At 38.9% G+C, this 21,716-nt stretch overlaps 1 protein-coding gene across 2 annotated transcripts in view; it reads right to left on the bottom strand.

The window, feature by feature from the left end:
- The window catches only part of fbxl17 (F-box and leucine-rich repeat protein 17), a 700,184-nt gene that overhangs the window by 656,127 nt on the left and 22,341 nt on the right, over positions 1-21,716 (bottom strand). For both annotated transcript variants that reach the window (XM_048526933.2, XM_048526934.2), the window contains exons 4-5: positions 18,804-18,926; positions 3,617-3,874 (exon numbers count right to left, since the gene is read on the bottom strand). In XM_048526933.2, the coding sequence (XP_048382890.1) occupies positions 3,617-3,874; positions 18,804-18,926 (381 nt within the window). The remainder of the gene's footprint in view (positions 1-3,616; positions 3,875-18,803; positions 18,927-21,716) is intronic.

The raw sequence follows: 21,716 nt of genomic DNA, 5'->3' as shown, positions 1-21,716 counted from the left end.
CAGAGTTGCGATGATTGGCTTGTGAGGAGAAATTGAATGGGCTGGGACTATACTCATTGCAATGTAGAAGAATGGGGAATCTTACAGAAACATACAAAATTGTGAAGAGAACAGAGAGGATACAAGCAGGGAGGTTGTTTCCACTGGTAGGTGAAACTAAAACTAGCATAGCCTCAAAATCAGGGGGATTCAGATTAAGGAGATCAAGAGTTAAGAGAGGGAAGCAAGAGAATGAGATTGAGAAACATAATCAACCATGATCGGCAGAGCAAACTCGATGGGCCAAATGGCCTAATTCTGCTCCTACACTTTATGATCTTACGCAGATCAGTACCACTGTCAGTCTTGTATTCTCCTACCAAGGTTTTCACAAGAATGATTTTCCAACTTTTCCACCTAGTTCAGCTGCTCGAATAAAAGCTGGTGTTTCATCCATGTTAATGTAATTTGGTCTTTTACTGCAACAGTGGGTATTCTCATTCGATAATGAGACAATTCAACCAACAAACTGTTGCTCTGCAATCTTTGCCATACTCAAGGGCTGATTTCACTCACTTAAGTATATTTCTGGTGACAAAGTAATAATTCTGACTATCTGAGGACCAAATCTGATACATATTTCTGAAGATCAGTCTAGTGGCTGGCCTGTGTTCTCATGGCTCAATTGATTCTGAGCATCGTCTCCAGGTCAGATTCCTTCTTCTGTAAATCTTGGACCTACTTTTCACTAACACCAAATTCCACCTTTGCAAGACAGTCACTTAATCATGTACAAAGCCAGTTATCTCTGCCCGATGATACATTTCTGCTTATTACTCACACCACCACCACCATCTTTATATGCATGTGTCTAAGATTCTCATGCATACCGTAACATATCCCATTTCAAACACTTGATACTGTGTGCAGATTGCTAAGGTGAATAAAACATGCAATTCTGAGGTGGAAGTTCAAAGCTGTCTCCTAAATTGAGCACAGCATTTCTTAGCTAAAAAAGGGGATCAAGCTACACACAGACTATATACCTTCACATGAATTTTGGTATGAAAAGAGGTCAGGTTGTCTTATAATCACAATCTACAGCATATTGACTCCCTATGATTGAGTGGCACAAATGAAAGTTCTACCAGCACCCTGCCACTTCTGATCACTCGTCTAAATGTATAAGCCAAACAACCTTTGACTTCACCCTCCTCATTTCCCTCTTTTAACCCCATCTTGGCAACGACGTATTCCTGTCAGACACCCTAAAAAATCCAACTCTTCAGCCAAGAATTGTGTACTTCAACTCCAACAGTTGCTTTTGTCACTCCACTGAACCATGTCAAATGTAGGAAATGCCAACAATTCTATCTTACAGACTATTTGCTTAACTGATGCATTAGTTAGAATATCAAACTTGGATCCTTCCTTGGCCCGAGATCACACTCTACAGCATACTTACCTTCTCTCTGGAATTTGATAGCCACAACAAATTTGATAACTGCCAAGTTTAGGAAGGTAAATTAATAGTGAAATAACAAACCATCAAACGCTAAACTTTCATTCAAGTTCCAAAGATACAAAATATATATACGACAAGTACTAAATTAAGGAATTTCCTTATTAATAAAACTATACTCTGCAAATACGATAAAGATTCCCCAAGTATTTTTGAAGTTTATCATTTTGGAACAAAGAAAAGAATAAAGTTTCATAGAACAAAGAGAAGAACAAAGAAAATTGCAGCACAGGAACAGGCCCTTCGGCCCTCCAAGCCTGCACCAATCGAGATCCTCTGTCTAAACCTGTCATCTATTTCCTAAGGGTCTGTATCCCTTTACTCCTTGCCCATCCATATACCTCTCCAGATACATCTTAAAAGACACTATCATGTCTGCGTCTACCACCTCTGCTGGCAACGTGTGCCAGGCACCCACCACCCTCTGCATAAACAACTTTCCACACATATCTCCCATAAACTTTCCTCCTCTTACTTTGAACTCAAGACCCCTAGTAATAGAGTCCCCCACTCTGGGGAAAAAACTTCTTGCTATCCACCTTGTCTGTACCCGTCAAGATTTTATAGACTTCAACCAGGTCCCCCCTCATTCTCCGTCTTTCTAATGAAAATAATCCTAAAAACCTTTCTTCATAGCTAACGCCCTCCATACCAGGCACCATCCTAGTGAACCTCTCCTGCACGGTCTCCAAACCATCCACATCCTTTTGGTAATGTGGCGACCAGAATTCTACGCCACTCGACCCATTCAACCTTTTCTTAGGAAAACCACTCCTTACCCAGGATCAACTTCAGGAACTTTCTCTGGTCTCACTCCAATACCAGTATGTGTTTCTTTAAATAGTGGGCCCAAAACTGTGAACAGTGCTTCGGCTGTGGTCTGATTAGTACCTTGTACAGTTTTACAAAGACCTCCTTATTTTCATTTCAAAGGAAATGGAGGATAAAGAATAGCATTCCATTTGCTTTCCATATGGCCTACTGAAAGTATATGCTAGCTTTTGGTGATATATGCATTTGTATTTCCAAATCCTTCTGTTCTGTACCTTTGTGCAGTCTTTCTCCGTTTAAATAACATTCAATTCCTTTATTCTTCCTGACAAATTGCCTAACCTCACATTTTCCCACATTATATTCCATCTGTCAAGTTTCTGCACACATACTTAACCTGTCTACATCCTTCTGCAGACTCCTTAGGTCAGGTTAATAGCAACTGCAAAGGTTAAATACTCACGTTCTTGTTCTATCCTCTCCTAAGCAGAGGGATTCAGCAGCTAGGTCCTTACTCTAAAATAAGATTCCAGGGCACAACAGGCACAATTTATTTTTGTACTTTATTTTTCAGGGGACTGTCAGAAAGCCTTAATGACCTTAAGGCTTCTATATTGTAAAATTCTTTGCACAATATCAGAGGAAATAAAGCAACGTTCCAAGAATTCCTGTTATTAAAGTCTCTTACACATCATATATGCACTGACCTACCAAAGCAATAGGAAGTCTGCTAAAAAAAACCCATTAAGAAAAAACTGTCCATTTTAAACTGCTCTTTAAAAAGTTACTAGGAACAGAAGAAAATAAGTGAAAATGTTCTGTGTCTGCAGCAGTAGGCTTCAAGTTAAAAAAACATGATATCTGAAACTGTAAGGAGCCGAGTTAAGCCATATCTCTACAGCATCAAATGAAGAGACAAGTCATCTGGACAAAAATGGAGTGAAAAATAAGAAAATGAAAACAAAACACATGTGCCTCCCTTCCCTTCTAATGTAGCAGTGGTTGGACCGAAAGCATGTTACCCTCCCACTTGCTTATAAACTCAATATATTCATTTTTACTTCAAACATTTACACACTATATTTTCTAATTCATGGAAAAGCTTGCTAGTAATCCTTCTATGGTCTAATAAATTAAACAAGCAAGAAAGAACTAATCCAATACTAAATGTTTAAAGGATCTTGTAATTTCTAATCAATCTGCAAGACATTACAAGCTTATTCTGTGAATTTTGCATCTCTAATATGACATTTTGATTGATCATGGAAAACACTTCTAAATAAATTCAAAAAGCTGTAAAATGGAAGCTTGAAATATAATATTAACAAGTAATAAAGTGAAAACCTGCTGCAAGGATTCATCTGTAAGCTTATCCTGGTTTCCCACATGTACTTTCTGAAGAAATGGGCAATGGCAAGCAATTGCAATGAGAGAAATGTCACTGAGCTGTTTGCATCGATATGCAATGTACTTTTGTAGTCCTGGACTTTGCGATGCTATGGAACTCACTCCTGTATCAGAAATACTCCGACAATCAGAAACATTAATTTGGATTGTGTTTCGATTCTTTGAGGCGATCCGCATAAGCACATCATCGGTGATCTGCCAAGAAATAAGACAATAAATGATTTATTTTTAGCACAATGCATTCAAAAATTAATCCAATCACCATTAGTGTTTGAATATCATAGCAAAACACAGCCTGTTCAATTTCCATCTGAGGACTTACGCTTTGTGACCAATGGAAAATACTTCTTGCAGGCAATGATCACATCAAAAAATCTAATAAGATCATAAAATCTCTCACATTAACCCTCTGCTGTTGTAATCAAGTATGAATGTACGAGAATGCCTCATCTTGCAAGATATGGTAAATAAAACATTACATCTTGGAACCAGAAAGGACACCTAATATTCAGTGTCAACATTAAAAACCCATAATAACAGGTGTAACACAAGCAGAACAATGCAACAAAAGAAAACACTCCTCCACTTGGGCCCATCAAGCTGTGTAAAGGCAATAATTAGCAGTTTTCCTAACTAGCTAATTCCCCAGGACTAAAATAACCTTTTTAAAGTGACAGCACATCACAACTCCAAGTGCGGTCTCATCAAGACACTCTCTGACTGCATGATACACATCTATTATTTGAAATCCAAACCTTAAACTAAACCCAATTAACAGCAAACAAGCTGGATATATTATTTCAGGGATGTGAGCAAAATTGGCAAGGCTAGCATCTTTTGATGATCCCTAATCTTACTTGAGGCGAGTGGATTACGAGGGCAATTTCAGAAGGCAGTTAAGAGTCAATCACATCTTTAGGGATGTGGACTCATTTGTAGGCCAGGTTTCTATCACATAGAGACATTAGTGACACAGTATTAGTATTTATGACAAATCAATGTGTCAGGAATGGTGACCATGAAATGAGCAATCTTTCAATTCCAGATCTCCAAAGTTGGAAATACTGTAGGTGAAAACAATGAGTAACTCCATGCTGTAAAACAGAGATGTCATGCTCAGGATGACAATACTCTTAGAATAATTAACAGCCTGCTTTAAAAGAAAACACCAAATTTCTATTCAAATTGTAACTTCCACCATCTGCAACTGTTTCAGTCACTTGTTCCAGGCTGAAATTCAGCATTACAATAAATCCCCTAATGTTCTGTAAAGATTGAATGTTAAATAAAAATTGCTACTTCATTCAATGAGGAAACGACTTCTCAAATTAATTTGCCAGCTCTATTAGGAAACTTATGCACACTATTTTGGGCTACCCTAAATGGTAAATTATTAAACAAGGTACAAAATTATTCCACATTAAATGAATGCATGCATTTTTGAAAACCATGAGGCTACAGTAATGAATTTCATGAATTCAAATTCACAGTGACAAGTTTTGATTTCCCATTTTGCACAACTAATTAAAATTTGCAGTTGCAAGCTTTGCAAAACCTCTCTTATGAATCATTCATTTCAATAGTCAGGACACAAATGTTCATCGATAACTCTATTTTCTGTCAAATCTATATCCAGTTATCATTTCACAAAAGGTTACACAAAAGAAGAATAGAAACAGGAACATTATCCCACTCAGCCCTTCTAGAGTTCAATCAATAAACTATACTAACAAAATATTACCCTCAAAAACTGGAATTTGTGACATGCAATTCAGAAATGCGCTAAGTTGGGTTTCTAACAGCATAAGAAATACAACAGAACGAAGCCATGCAATTTCTGAAGCTTGTTCCAAAATGGAGCTCCACTTTTCTGCTTATTTCTAAGAACTCCACACTCCCCTATAGTTCAAAAATACACATATTTTGCCTTAAACATATTAAATTACCTCAGACTCCAGAGCTTTAGAATAGTGAATCCAGATAAAAACTAAATCCTATTCATTTCTGTCTTAAATGACGCAGCCCAGTATGTTCAAACTTCCACTAAAATAAATTCTTCAGGCCAGAAATCAACCTCAACAACCTTCTCTCAACTACACTATTGTCAGTGCCAGAATATCCCTCCTGAAAAAAAGAACAAAAAAACTCAATTCACTATTCTAGATACAAGGTCTCACTAATGAACAGTATTGTCGCATGACATTCTCCATAACAGCCAACAGTTCATCTGCCTTCCTATTTGGTTGCTGTACCTGCATTATGATGCCTGTACGGGCATAATGGGCCTGCAATTTTTTAACATGGCATTTCTTTTTAAAAATGGACTCTGAGGAACTATAAATTGGCTAGCAACAAGGCATGTGTAGTTGTAAAATTGTGTAACTGTGCTTTTGGAAACTTTCAAACACGATCATTGTGGACATTTCAATACTGTACAGCACACTTCTGCAGAACTCCAAACCTGATGTTGTCAAGGTTTGGACAGCGCACTTCTGCAGAACTCCAAACCTGATATGATCAAGGTTTATTCAACACAGGGACAGTAAGATCCCAAATTCTGAGTCCAGTTTTATATGCAAAAAAAGATGGCTATTAAGACAAACTATCCTCAATTGAGTGCTAAATAAATCCATCTTTTATACATTTTGCATTTTACTATATAATCAATGCTACATTGTTACAGTGAAAAATTACTAATTGGCTTTCAATGTCTGTCAATGCTCATGCATTATTTGATCAAAACTACTCTGCTTTTGAAATACTTGCTTTTCCTGAGGCAATCTGCAAATTAGCATTAGCAACATGACAACTGCACAGAAAAGGCTGCAATATTTCGGCCTGGGAAGAACTGCAAAGTGTAACGTCTTTCAAAAGTCTCCTTGAACCTAATCTAAAAACTGAGTTCATCTACAAAGAAATTTGACCCCTCGTCACAAAAGTCACCAAGGCCTGCCCATACAACTGATAAACAGCCTGTACTTCAGAAGGAATTCTACAATTCGTACAGATTAGGCTCCCTGCCTCTGTGCTGATCTGAATTTCAATACCTATTTCATTAGATTCTTCAAGGACACATGAACTGCTAATTCACATTTGGTTTCTTATTATGTCCAGAAATGCACGACCTTCTTTAATGGCATTTTTTGAGTATATGGCATGTGTTTGACATAGCAATAGACTTCCCTGCTGTGAGCACGAGTGAACAAATAATTCTCCTGGTCCGAATCCATAAAAATTTGTTGCTGCTGACTTTTAAATTTACCATACACTCACCATGTTTTGGTAACACACATCAGCCTGATCAACATTGATTAGAATCAGGAGAAGAAGAAGAAGGCGGCCTGTCCCACGCCATGCATAGCATGATAAATTCTTGTGATTCATGCCCAGCACAACAATATTCAGATCACACAGCACTGAAAGATTCTGCACTATTTCTCCTTTTAAATCATCATCGATTCTATTCTTCCTATCACAATGGATAGCCTCAGACTTCACCATAGTATACTTCACCTGTCACATTTTATACACATTCACTTAACTTAACCAGATCCTTTTGCAGGCTGTCACTTCTCACAACTTGATTTCCCAACTATGTATGTAGGATCAGCAAATTGAGTGACAATGCAGATGTCTTTTCATCCAAGTCATTAATATAGATGGTCAATAAGCAAGGCTCCAGCACCATTTCATGCAGCTCCCCACTAGATATAGTTTGTAATCTGAAAGTGACCCATTTATCCCAACTCAGTTAGTTAAGTAATTCTAAGATATTACCTAAAATATGATGTATTCTTTTGCAATTACCTTAATAGCTAATTAATAAATGCCTTCTGCAAATCCAAAAAAAAAACTTAATGGGTCCCCTTTAACCACCATGCCAACCTCATCCCAAAAGAGCTTTGATAAAATTTATTAAACATTACTTCTATTTCATAAAACTACGCAGGCTTTCCAAAAGTCCTTCGGTGACCTACTTATGCAAGGAAGGCAGAACTTTCCAACTGACAGGTGTTTAGGTTAATTGGCCTTTGGTTTTCTCAGCCTCGCTCTTTTGTTGAATAACAATGTTAAATTAGGGGTTTTCCAATCTACTGTGACCTGTCAAAAACCTAGAGAATTCTGGAAGGTTACAACTAATGCACTATCTCCATAGCCACTTGTCTTGACAACCGAGGATGCAGGCCATCAGGCCGAAGGGATTTGTCAGCCTCTATTTCCCTTAGAATGAAATAGAGAGCGAGCTTGGGTTGTACTTTTTCCTCTGGTGAAGTTTCTCCCTCCCATTTGCCCCCTGCCTTATATTAGCAAGATGATTTTTGTTTTCTACTGTGTCAAATCGAATTCAAAATTACTTATTCAAAGTTTCTGCCATTTCCTCATTTCCCACTTCTTCGGTCATCTCATCCATGAAGGAATCTACATTTACACTAGCCCACTTATTTCTTTAACCCCTACAAATGCTCCTGTGTTACTTTTCTTGCTAATTCACCCAGTCAATTTTCTTCCTTTTCCTAAATGCATCAATTATGATTGACCAATCTTCCAGCCCATCAAAAACCTCTGCAACATTCTGGCACTTGATTACAGATCATAAAAATAGCAACAAAATTTTTAACTGTTTAAGAACAGATCCAAAACAAGACAATTTTAACAACAGAACAGTGAGCTATTAATCCAAATGTCATTGTTGATCTCTGTGAGTCAGATTACCGACAATTGTGCCACCACCTACTAACTAAATCATTTGATGCCTCTGAAGTTGCTTTGAAGAACCTTTTACCAAAATGTGCCTTCAGAATTTAGGAAACCAACATTTTCACAAGTCAGAATAGATTCTGTTCTGCCTTCGGCAAGTGAAACTGGAGTACGGTTACTTCAATGAATGATCAGGCAGGAAAGTCCAGCAGATTTAAAATTATATTTAAAACTAACAAAATCTAGGGCTTAGACTGAAGGGAGAGAGAAACACAAAAATAAAAGGAGAGCAAAATTCAATCCCTCAAGCCTCTTCAGTCATTCAACTAACATATAGCCAACACACACCTTGATACCAATTTTCCACCTTCGTTCCAGATCCGTCGAAACAAAAAAAGTCATTCATCTCAGTTCCGAAGTTTTTAATTAATTTAGCATCACCTGCTTCTTAAAGAAAAATGGACTGCAACAGAAATGTCAATTATTAGAGGAGCAATAAATAGCTAATCCAAATCTACAAACTCAACTTCACCAAAGGCTTTGACTGAGGATTATTCCCAATTGGATTACTAACATTTTGACTGATGAGTCTAACATCAAACAATTTAATCTCTATCTCAAATGTTCTGATGCTTTGTCAAACACTTTGCATCCTGTAAACTCATTATATACCTGAGCAGAACACACAAAAATTTATCTTCGTTAAAAATGAAGTAAATGACCACCCACAATGTTGCTCAGAATAGTTTGAAGATACACATGATTCATGCATTGCAAAACAAGGTAATGTTTTAGGACAGTTGCGTGGAATCTAATATTTCCTTTAAAGGGTCTTATCGGTGTATCTTCCTGAGTCACTGCAGGTTTTTTTTCGCTAGTTATCAGTCAGCCGAACAGAATAAAAGCTTTTTTTTTAAAAATGAAGCAGTATATGAAAATGACAGACAAATCTCAAACTTAGAGAAAAGGATTATCTTGAAACAAACAGCATTGTGAATGCCTTAAGTGCAATATTGGCATAATTAATCATGTCTGAAAGTTTAGTTCCTAGTTTTAAAAACTCAGGCTAAAGCTTCTTCTCCAGTACTTCATAGTTCACTGCTTCTTTCCAACTATTTATCCCTTCAGTTGATTTAGCCAAACTTTACAATCACAATTTATAATGGCCAGAGAAAACTACTTCATTAACATTTGGTGCATAGAACTCACTTAAAATGACTCACCTCTTCAGACAAATGGTGTAAACAAAAGTATGTCAATAATTTTCAAAGACATAAGTAGCATTCATAGTATAGCTTTAAGCACCAACCCCTCCACAACCAGGCACAAAAACCATTCTTCTTTCTTATCTATACCTAGCCCATGTCCCTCAAGTGACACATTACCTTTATTGAGGGGAGGATGGCAAAGGCATAGCTACAGGCACTGTCTTGAACACATAGCTTCAAATCAACAGGAGTTGCGGAAGGAGAGAGAGGAGAGAGAGAGAGAGAGAGAGAGAGAGAGAGAGAGAGACAGAGAGAGAGAGAGAGAGAGAGAGACAGAGAGAGAGCACACAGAGAATCATAACAACAACTGACAGCACAGAAGAAAAGGCTCTCTGGCCCATCAAGTCTGAGGCAGACAAAAGCAAGCATTTGATTATTCCAATCCCATTTTCCAGCACTTGGCCAAAAGCCTTATACACCTTGGTATTCAAAGTGTGTATTTAAAAACCTCTTAAAATGAGGCTTTATGCCAGCACCACCCTTCCAGGTGCTGAGTTCCAGATTCCCATCAGCCACTGGGCAAAAATATTTTGACTCATGTCCCCACCTAAACCTAATATTTTTTACCTCAAATCTATGCTCCCTGGTCATTTATCCCTCCACCAAGGAGAAACTTCCTTGCTGCCTCCCCTATCTGTGCCCATTATAAATTTATATATCTCAATCATATACCTTCTGAGCCTGCTCCAATCCAAGAAAAATCAAACAACCCCAGTCTATCCAATCTCTCTTCATAAAAGAAAGTTTCCAGCCCAGGCAACATACTGGTAAATCTCCTCTGCACCCTCTCCATTGCTGTCACATGCCTTCTATCAATGTGGATATCAGAACTGCACACAACACTTTAGCAATGGCCTGTGGTCTAACCAACATCTTATGTAGTTCCAGCAAAACCTCCATGCTCTTAAACTAATGGAGGCAAGTAAACCATGTGCCTTCTTAACCACTTTGTTGACTTTAAGTTCCCTCTGATCTTTGGTGCTTTCCAGGGTCATGCCATTTATCACATACTCTGTTGCCTTCTGCCCAAGTGCATTACCTCACACATATCTAGATTGAATTCTAATTGCCACTGATCAGCCCTCCTGTTTATATCCTCTTATAATCTTAAACTAGCCATCTCACAATTGACCACTCCCAAATTTTTGTATCATCTGCAAGCTTGCTGATCAACCTTCCAACGCTCAAGTCTAAATCACTTATATGTAACACAAACAGCATGGAGCCCTAAGACAGAACCCTACGGTACATCACCAGCTGTAGGCATCCAGTGACAAAAACATCCCGCGATCAGCACGCTCTACTTGCTGCTACTCAGCCCATTCTTAATCCAATTAGCCAAATTTCCTTAGATCCCCTTGGCTCATACCTTTGCTATCAGTCTCCCATTGCGGCGGGGGGTGAAGGATTTGGAATCTGCTCAGTTTGTGAAACTGACTCTGAGCTGGCTGCTACAGCCAATGTATGGCATACAAGTAAATAAATGGTGACTTGGTGACAGGATACTGGCCTCTCTGCAGTTATTTCAGTGGCCTTGGAAAAAAGCAGTACATGCCTGAAGAATATTCATTTGCAGCAGCCATCCTGGAATTGGGGTAAGCATTTCTGGCATCATGCCTTTGTTTGGGAAGCTTGACTCATCTGATCCTGTTGAAGACTGGGCCCAGGATGTGGAAAGAATGTATGATTTTTTCAGGGCAAATAACATGCAACGAGTAATCTTTCTCAATGCTTGCAAACCTGCAGGATTTTCAGTTTTAAAGGCCTTAAAAACTTTCCCAGAGGCATCAGACACTAAAACCTTCCGAGAGTTGACAGAGTTAATGTGAGGAAATTCCACCAGTACCTTTACAGATGGGAACTTATCATAGTTACAGATCACAAGTCCCTCTAGGGCTACTGAACAATGACAAGGCGGTGCTACCCATAGCTTCTGGTAAAATTCAGCAATGTGCCCTAATTCTCAGCACGTACAAGTTAGAACACCATTCAGGAAGTGGATGCTGTAAGCCGCTTCCCACTGGCAGATACTCCACCAGTGGTGCCTCCCCTGGAAGAATCCATTTTGGTTTTAAACTTCCTGGACACCCTTCTGGTCACCCCTAACAATATCCCACTGTGGGCACAAAAAGATCTTGTCCTAGCAAAACTAAAACAACTGTTGGTAACAGGGAAACAGAAGGACCATCGCAACCAGGTCTGAAACCTAGCTGGACCCAACGAGGCCAGATCACCATGGACGACGGCATATTACACTGGGGAGCAAGGGCAATTGTCTCAAGTAAAGTGCGCCACTAGATTCTGGCCAAACTCCACCAGGGGCATCCAGGTGTTTCCAAAACAAAGATGCTAGCAAAGCATAATGGCTGGTGGCAAAGGTTGGATGCCTCCATAGTTGCATTCATGGGGCATTGCCCAGGGTGCCAACAAGAACAAAAATTTGCCACCAGCAGTGGCATCATATTCATGGGAATTACCAGCTAAAGCCTGGACTCAGTTACATGTCAACTATGCCAGTTCTTTCATGTGCTGAATTTTTCTGGTCATTGTGGATATCCATTCAAAGTGGTTGGACATGCATAAAGCCCATTCAACAAACTCAGGGATAACAACTTGAGAAGCTGCAAGCATTGTTCATGGTACACGATCTCCCAGGAATTTTGGTCACAGACAATGGAACATTATTTACCAGCACAGAATTTTGGATTATTTCCTTAAGTCAAAAGGCATCGAGCACATAAGGACAACTCCATACCATCCATTATCCAATGGTCTGGCAGAAAGAGCAGTCCAAACGTTGAAGACAGGCTTAAAGAAGCAGCCTGCTGCATCACATGATACCAAACTGTCTCAGTTCCTGTTCAAGTATATGACCATCCCACAAGCAACAACAGGGATAGCCCCAGCAGAGTTGCCAATGGGCAGGAGGCACCACAAAGTTAAATCTGATATTTCCAGACCCTTGGGCAGGGTGGGTGTTTGAGACACTGCTGGGGACACCAATGCCAGCCATATGCCTCTTCCAAGCAAGAAAGAGGAATTAATTTGGGGAACTAAGTTTGGTGCTGGAACCACTGAATTAGCCCTATATGGGTGCAAAGTGAGGTTGGGTCCCATGACTTATGAAGTTTGGGCAGCTAAGGCAGCTCTGCACAAATAGGTGAATCATCTAAAAGTTGTTACCTCACAAAATGGGCAGGAACTAAACATAGCTGGCTCTTCAGAACAACCTGAAGGCCTCTCAGCAGTTAGGCTCTCTCCCTCCAGCTAGTATCAAGGAAGCTTCAGGATAAGATTGACGCAGCCTCAATATCATTACCACAAGAAGATGATGAAGTAACTCTCCTGAGACAGTCTGGGCGCAAGAGACAGGCTACAGTCCAGTACACGCTGCCAGTGTCAGAGTCCGACTCAAAAGGAACCGGACCCAGAGCAAAAACATCACAGAAAAAGCTACAACAGAAAGACCAGGCCTACTTCTCCGGACTCGGGAAAAGGGATGTAGTGACTGGAGCCACCTGGACCTCATGGACTACAGGGTCCTTGATTGGCCCAGGTTAACAGCCCCAATCAGAAAGGCCTGGCTGACCAATATAAACAGGGGATTTTCCTGACAACTGATTAACTACATCATATAGAAATTTGTTTCCTGGTCTGTAATCTGTGCAAAGTAGTGCTGCATGGAGCGAAATCTATTAACCATGCAGAGAAAGTGGATTAACAAAATAAACTGAGTAGAAACAAAATTAAATAAAAATGTTTCTGTCATTTAGAAAAAAACTACCATGGATTTAGAATCTCCTTAGTTCAGGAGACCGACTCCTACCTTGCTGGCCACAGTGTACTGTGTACAAGTAAATAAAGGGTGATTTGGTGATGGGATACCAGACTCTGCAGTTACTTCATAGATACTAAGAGAATGCGCACTGATTAAACAGCTGCATATGTTTGGGCCCGGAATCTAGTTTATATTTTACAATATTAACACATTCAATCAAATAACTAAAATCACACGTATGACCAAATAACAACCTAAAGAAGTAATATTAGCCATATCCACAAATTATTCTGTAGCAGATCAACTGCTGTTAGGGCAAAAAATTTGTGAAGGAAGAAAAAACTCAAATCTCAATAAAAGAGCTCGAAACTGTTCATGACAACTTTTTTCAAATATAAAATTGCAAAGCAAGAACACAGAAGAGCCATGGAGTATTTTCCGTTAAACAGCAGAAAATCACAAATTACTACATTTTTAGCCACGATGAAACTAACCATTGTTTATAAAGAAATAGACCAAACTTCTGTTCGTGGAAACATTTTGTGACCATCCATCTGTAGACACTAAAGTAGAACTCAAGTCACTCAGCCTCCATTATACTGAATTCATAATTTGTCACAAGTTTCTCAGCCTTTTCATATAAATATTCTTCAAGTCTGAAATTATCTTTATATATTGTTTTTCAGCCCGCCTAGGGATTCTTTTCATTGCATACAGAAGTCATAAATTTTGTGTTAGTTATCTCTCATTTGGCAGGACATGTTTCTCAAGACTTTTCTTAGAAGTTATACAGCGTAATTATTTCAGAATATTTTTTGAAGTTCATTTCATCCTCAGTTTGAATTATATTTATACTGTTTGTAAGGTAATTGATTAAAAATGCCAAAGACAAGCTGACAAGAACATTTTTAGCCAGCAAGATATCCGAGATGCAATGCATGGAAAGGATGAAACAAAGTAAGATTCAATAGGGAACTGGATAAATGCTTGAAGAGAAGAAATTTGCAAGGAAATAAAATGTACTGCATAGCTCTTTCAAAAGCCTGATTATCAAAAACAGCCTTGTGCTATGTTGGCAGAATCCATTAAATTGTAGTATTGGCATATCTCTTTATGACTTGGAGTGATTAAATATTGATCACCTTTTGTAAATTGAGACATCCTCCATCTATTGCTGTTAAGTAGCAATTATAAAATTAAACTTTAAAACTGAGACCGACCATGACAGCACATTTATAGATAAAATAATTAACCACTTCACAGCAAAGCCAAATCAGAGATTTTGAGCTGACCCCCAAACCAGAGACCTCTGATATTACTGATACTCAGGATAAAATATCTCCGTAAATATTAATTTTAATTAAGAGCGGAGAATGAAGGGCCAATGCAGAATGATGTATAATCAACATCAGCAGTGTTGTTTGCTGGACTATCAATTATAGTCAAGAAATAAATGACCACTAAAAGGTAAGAGAATAGAGAATTATGTTAAATGCATTAGTTTAACAGAGAGCTCATGGATGACTAAAATCAGTCAACATCAACTAATCAAGGAAAAAAAACCGAAAGAACTGGAGATGCCAGAAATCAGCAACAAAAACAGAAGTTGCTGGAAAAGCTCAGCAGCTCTGGTAGCATCATTGGAGCAAAAGGTGAGTTAATGTTTCAGGTCCAGTGACTCTTCAGGGACCCGCCGAAGGATCAGTGGAGCTGAAACATGAACTCTTTTTCTCTCCGCAGATGCTGCCAGATCTGCAGAGGTTTTTTCCACCAGCGATTACTGAGGGTTGATTAATAGCTTCTCGTTTACTTTACAAAACTTGGGGGTTACCATAAATTATGGAACAATGCTGATGGTTACATGGCAAAGAAGGAAAGAAAACAATGCAAAAATTCTGAATTTGAAGATCTTGTTCTTTTAGTGCTGAAGTCAAAACTGCCATATGTTTCCATAACAATTGGCATTACATACAATGTGTCATTAAATATAGAGAACTATTCTGGCAACAAACTGTGCTATTCACAGGATACAAAGGAGCAACATACAATGTCTTCTTCAACAACATCTTACAAATCTATGACCTTCATCAAGACAGACAGGACAGCAATGTAACAGAAAATCATTTCTTCCCAATCTCACACCATCCTGATGTGAATTATATCACCATTCCTTCACCAGCTTTCATAGAACATAGAACATTACAGCACAGTACAGGCCCTTCAGCCCTCAATGTTGTGCCAACCTGTCATACCGATCTGAAGCCCATCTAACCTACACTATTCCATGTACGTCCATATGCTTGTCCAATGACGACTTAAATGTACCTAAAGTTGGCGAACCTACTACCGTTGCAGGCAAAGCGTTCCATTCCCTTACTACTCTCTGAGTAAAGAAACTACCTCTGACATCTGTCCTGTATCTTTCACCCCTCAATTTAAAGCTATGCCCCCTCATGCTCGCCGACACTATCCTAGGAAAAAGGCTCTCCCTATCCACCCTATCTAACCCTCTGATTATTTTATATCTTTCAGTTAAGTCACCTCTCAACCTTCTCACTAATGAAAACAGCCTCAAGTCCCTCAGCATTTCCTCGTTAAGACCTTCCCTCCATACCAGGCAACATCCTAGTAAATCTCCTCTGCACCCTTTCCAAAGCTTCCACATCCTTCTTATAATGCAGTGACCAGAACTGTACACAATAGTCCAAGTGCGGCCACACCAGAGTTTTGTACAGCTTCACCATAACCTCTTGCTTCCGGAACTCGATCCCTCTGTTAATAAAAGCTAAAACACTGTATGCCTTCTTAACAGCCGTGTCAACCTGGGTGGCAACTTTCAAGGATCTGTGTACATGGACACTGAGATCTCTCTGCTCATCTACACTACCAAAAATCTTACCATTAGCCCTGTACTTTGCCTTCCAGTTACTCCTACCAAAGTGCATCACCTCACACTTGTCTGCATTAAACTCCATTTGCCACCTCTCAGCCCAGCTCTGCAGCTTATCAATGTCTCTCTGCAACCTACAGCATCCTTCGTCACTATCCACAACTCCACCGACCTTAGTGTTGTCTGCAAATTTACTAACCCATCCTTCTACGCCCTCATCCAGGTCATTTATAAAAATGACAAACAGCAGTGGACCCAACACCGACCCTTGCGGTACACCGCTAGTAACTGGTCTCCAGGATGAACATTTCCCATCAACTACCACCCTCTGTCTTCTTTCAGCAAGCCAGCCAATTTCCAATCCAAACTGCTATGTCTCCCACAATTCCATTCCTCCACATTTTGTACAATAGCCTATTGTGGGGAACCTTATTGAACGCCTTGCTGAAATCCATATACACCACATCAAACGGTTTACTCTCATCTATCTGTTTGGTCACCTTCTCAAAGAACTCAATAAGGTTCGTGAGGCACGACCTTCCCTTCACAAAACGTGCTGACTATCCCTAATCAATTTATTCTTTTCTAGATGATTATAAATCCTATCCCTTATAACCTTTTCCAACACTTTACCAACAACTGAGGTAAGGCTCACTGGTCTATAATTACTAGGGTTGTCTCTACCCCCCTTCTTGAACAGGGGAACCACATGTGCTATCCCCCAGTCATCTGGCACTATTCCTGTAGACAATGACGAGTTAAAGATCAATGCCAAAGGCTCGGCAATCTCCTCCCTGGCTTCCCAGAGGATCCAAGGATAAATCCCATCCGGCCTAGGGGACTTATCTATCTTCAGCCTCTGAAGGATTTCTAATACCTCTTCCTTGAATCTCAATCCCACCTAGTCTAGTAGCCTGTATCTCAGTATTCTCCTCGACAACATTGTCGTTTTCTAGAGTGAATACTGTTGAAAAATATTCATTTAGTGCTTCCCCTAGCTCCTCTGACTCCACACACAACTTAGCACGACTATCCTTGATTGGCCCCAATCTTACTTTTGTCATTCTTTTATTCCTTAAATATCTATAGAAAGCCTGAGGGTTTACCCTGATCCTATCCACCAACAACTTCTCATGTCTCCTCCTGGCTCTTCTGAGCTCTCTCTTTAGGTCTTTCCTGGCTACCTCGTAGCCCTCAAGTGCCCTAACTAAGCCTTCACATCTCATCCTAACATAAGCCTTCTTCTTCCTCTTGACCAGAGATTCCACCTCCTTCGTAAACCACAGCTCCTGCACTCTACAGCTTCCTCCCTGCCTGACAGGTACATACTTATCTAGGACGCAGGAGCTTTTCCTTGAATAAGCTCCACATTTCTACTGTGCCCATCCCCTGCAGTTTCCTTCCCCATCCTATGCGTCCTAAATCTTGCCTAATCTCATCGTAATTGCCTTTCCCCCAGCTATAACTCTTGTCCAGTGGTATACACGTATCCGTTTCCATCACTAAAGTAAACATATTTCATTCAAAGTTCTGCAATTCCCGCCTAACAGCAATGTAGAATTGCCTACATTAGAAAGGTTCCAGCAGTTCCAGAAACCAGCTCACCAGAGCCTTAATAAATTTTGGCCCTGGCAAAACGCAGACTACCCTGAAGCCTTTAGAAAGCTGACAAAATTCACAGCAAAACAGAAACAAGACAATTTACTCTTTGAACTGAAGGAAGTTGTATGAGGCTTACCAATTTGACTGAACAATAATAGAACACTTAAAATAAAAATATTGAAATATTACACATTTTGCTCAATAATCAAAGTGTTATGTCGACGTGACCTTCCGGCTGGTTTGTAAATACCTGGCAGACATACAGCACATAGGGTGCAAGAGCTGTCTTATGAAGAAAGATTGGACATGGGAAACTTAGATATGCTGGAGGTTAAAAAGAGTAAGAAGTAACTTGATTGAAAGATACAAGATCCTGAAAGGCCTTAAAAGATGAGATGTGGAGGAGAAGGTTTCTCTTGTAAAATAATGTCAAATTAGGGGCTGTTTCAAATAAGGAATAACCTGTTTAAGACAGGGCTACGGAAACCTTTTGTTTAGATGGAACTCTCTCCGTGCAAAGGTGAAGGAAGGAGAACTCTTGAAAATTTTTCAGACAGAGGTAAAAACATTCTTACAAGAGGTTGAAATGTTATCAGGGGTAGGAGGGAATGTAGAATATTCAGGCCAGACATGATCTTATTGAATACAGCTAAATTGGAGAAGTGACCTACTCCAATTCATATTTCATTTCCGCCTATGCAATTTATTATAAAATTATCAGAATAAAAACTTATTTTAGCAGTGCAAATTATTTAACTATTCTGTCCTTCTCTCAAAATATGTGTTTACCTAACCATGCAATCTATGCAAGATATTTAAAGTAATAATAATTGTGATCTTTCAGAATTTATTTTTCCAAATTATACCACAACACAGTGCAATCCATACCTGTTGTCGACCACTGAGATCCAACTGTTTCCAAAATTGAAAATCTAAACCAAGGTCACGCCAGTATTTGCAAACCAAAGATGCTGAAAGGCATCGCTCCTTTAAAGTTAAATGAGCAAAGACCTGAAATGGAAAATAAATAATCAAAATTTTGCAAGCAATTACATTGATGCATGTGGCAATACCAAACATCCTTGCTTATCTCTGCAACATAATTAACAATTTCTGGCAGCAAAGAGCCTAACATTGGTGCTGCTAAGTTACCAAATGCCCAACAACATTGATTAGGAAAATGAAAGTTAAAATATACAGAAGAACAGAGAAGAAACAGAGAAAGCTTAAGGAGAGAAGTAATAATCTTCCAAGCCAGACAGGAGGAAAACAACGGCCTTGGAGGGATTTTAAAACCACTATGAGAAATTTTACATCAAGAAATTGATCAATCAGGAATCAACACAAGTCAGTGAACACACAGGTAATAGGTGAATGGGACCTACTGCAAATTAAGATACAAATAGCAGGGCTTTGAATAACCTCAAGTTAAAATTAATGAAAAAGTAGGAGCAAGATGACAAAGAATACAGCTGCACAACAACACAGAACTGCAGGTGTAAACTTGCACTTCAAAAAAAATGTTGAAATAAACATTAAAATAGGGACAGGCCCAGAAGAATCCAAGAGAACAGACCAAAAATCACTCGTAAAAAGTCTACAAAAATTTTCAGTTTTAAACAACTGACGGTCTAAATGGCTGAAAGGTACCAAAAACCAATATAGTTATAGAGTCATGGAGACACAGCAATGATACAGACCCTTCAATCCAACTCATCCATGCCAACCAGATATCCTAAACTAACCTAATCCCATTTGCCAATATTTGGCCCATATCCCTCCAAACCGTTCCTATTCATGTACCCATCCAGATGTCTTTTAAATGTTGTAATTGCACCAGCCTCCATCACTTCGTCTTGCAGCTCATTCCATACACGCACCACTATCTGTGCTAACAGGCTGCCGTTCAGGTCCCTTTCAAATCTTTCCCACCTCACTTTAAACCTAAATCCTCTAGTTTTAGACTCCCCTAAAAAAAAATGTTGAATTAAGTTGTAAAATGTATACCAAGAAAGTTACAATGCAGATTGAAAACATATCTGAAGAGAAAAGTATTTTGGTGAACAAAATCTCAGCTACATCCAGTGGGCAGTTTACAAAATGACAACATGACAAGTTTAACATCGCACTTTCATTCTAAACATGGGCATAGGGAATCAGAAGAAAATGTGACAAAAGGCATGAACTAAGGTTTTACAGACCTAGATACGAGTCATTCTGTTCAGAAAGCTACAGACCAAATTAAAATCAGCTTATGAGAATGGAAGGCAGGCAAATACAGAGAAGGTATTTTTCAAATCAGACAGACAATTATTTATAATAATTACTTCAATATGATTTATAACTAAACAGCACATTTTACAGGAGTTTTGACAGTTTAATACAGTCAATTGGAATGCAGATTTTTGTTTTTAAGTCTAGACTGCTGCAGTGGATAATAACCTAAATTGCTCCTAAACCAACACCACTTGTATTTTGATATAAACTTAAGAAATAAAAGTGTGCCTATGCTACGAAAACATACAGATATCTGGAGATAGCGTTCATCGATGTCCTATTGAAGCCACTTTTGAATGAAAATGGAGCTTTCCTCGTGTATCAAAGATTTTCAATCCTCTCCCCATTATTTAGCCTGGAATTTAAGTAATAATTCAGAAGCTCTTTACTCTCATTAAGTACACAGCTCTATATAATTAGGACAGAAAATTAATTTCTTTTCCCATTACAATGTATTAAAAATGCATAATAATGCAACTTCAGACATTTCAACAGGATTGTCTGTTGAAATTACTCATCACAAAAGGTATCAACACAAAAGTCCTTAGAAGGGTAATCATGTCACAGATGTAAAATTTTGCATTCTTACTGAACCTGTTATAATTAAGGAAATGAAGTTTGACGTTCTTGCTCTTATACCAGCTGAAGATGAACCAGCAAAAAAATCTTTGTTTCCTCAGTACCACAAAGTGCACTTTTCAATGAAATCAAATAAATCACCAGACTTTCATGCAGAAATCCCACTTAAAAATAAACACCAAATTCTGAAATGCAAACAACAAACTTTCAAAAGGCTTTCACCTTTGACAGTATTCAAATTCTAACAGCAGGAGATCACAAGGCATTACAATCAACCTGTCTGACTTACTGCTTCAACAATTTTGCAAACTGTAGAACTATACTGATACGTTGTGGCTCACGTGTATCACTGAGTGGAGCCAACAAGTCCTGCATTAGGATTGATACCCAAGATCTTTCAGCTCAAAGGAAGCAGACTCCTAACCATGCCAGTCATTAATGTTCAAAGTTATTGATCCAATAGTTTAATGCTGTCTCTCTCTCTCTCTAGAATGCTGCTTGACCAAAGCATTTCCAGTATTTTCCAGTTTTATCTCAAATTTAACAAACTTGATTGACTTTTTTGATCAATGTCATGCAGTTCATCTAATGTTGATGGGCTTTTTAAAATGATTCCAGTGGACTTGAAGTTCAAGTAATAAATGGGCACTGGCAGCACCAATCTATAATTAGTTGACTGATAGTGAACAGTTGCTTTTTGGACCAAAAGAAGGCATTCAATGTGATTTCCCATGGGTCAAGTCTTAGGAGTACTGCTTTTTCTGATATATTTCAGTGGCCTGCAATTGGGTACTATGAGTCCACTGGAAAAAAATTGCAAAATGACAGAAACTTAAATGGAAATGAAGAAATCTTCCTGCTTCAAGCGGACGTAAACACTCACAGGGGCACATTTTGGTGAGATCACCAAGAAAGGGATTCAATTTAAAGGGTTTCATGGTGGAG

This window comes from Stegostoma tigrinum, chromosome 3, assembly GCF_030684315.1.
Source record: "Stegostoma tigrinum isolate sSteTig4 chromosome 3, sSteTig4.hap1, whole genome shotgun sequence".
In the NCBI taxonomy this organism is placed as follows: Eukaryota; Metazoa; Chordata; class Chondrichthyes; order Orectolobiformes; family Stegostomatidae; genus Stegostoma; species Stegostoma tigrinum.
Note: the sequence above shows the minus strand (reverse complement) of the source record. Positions and strands in the feature narration are given on the sequence as shown.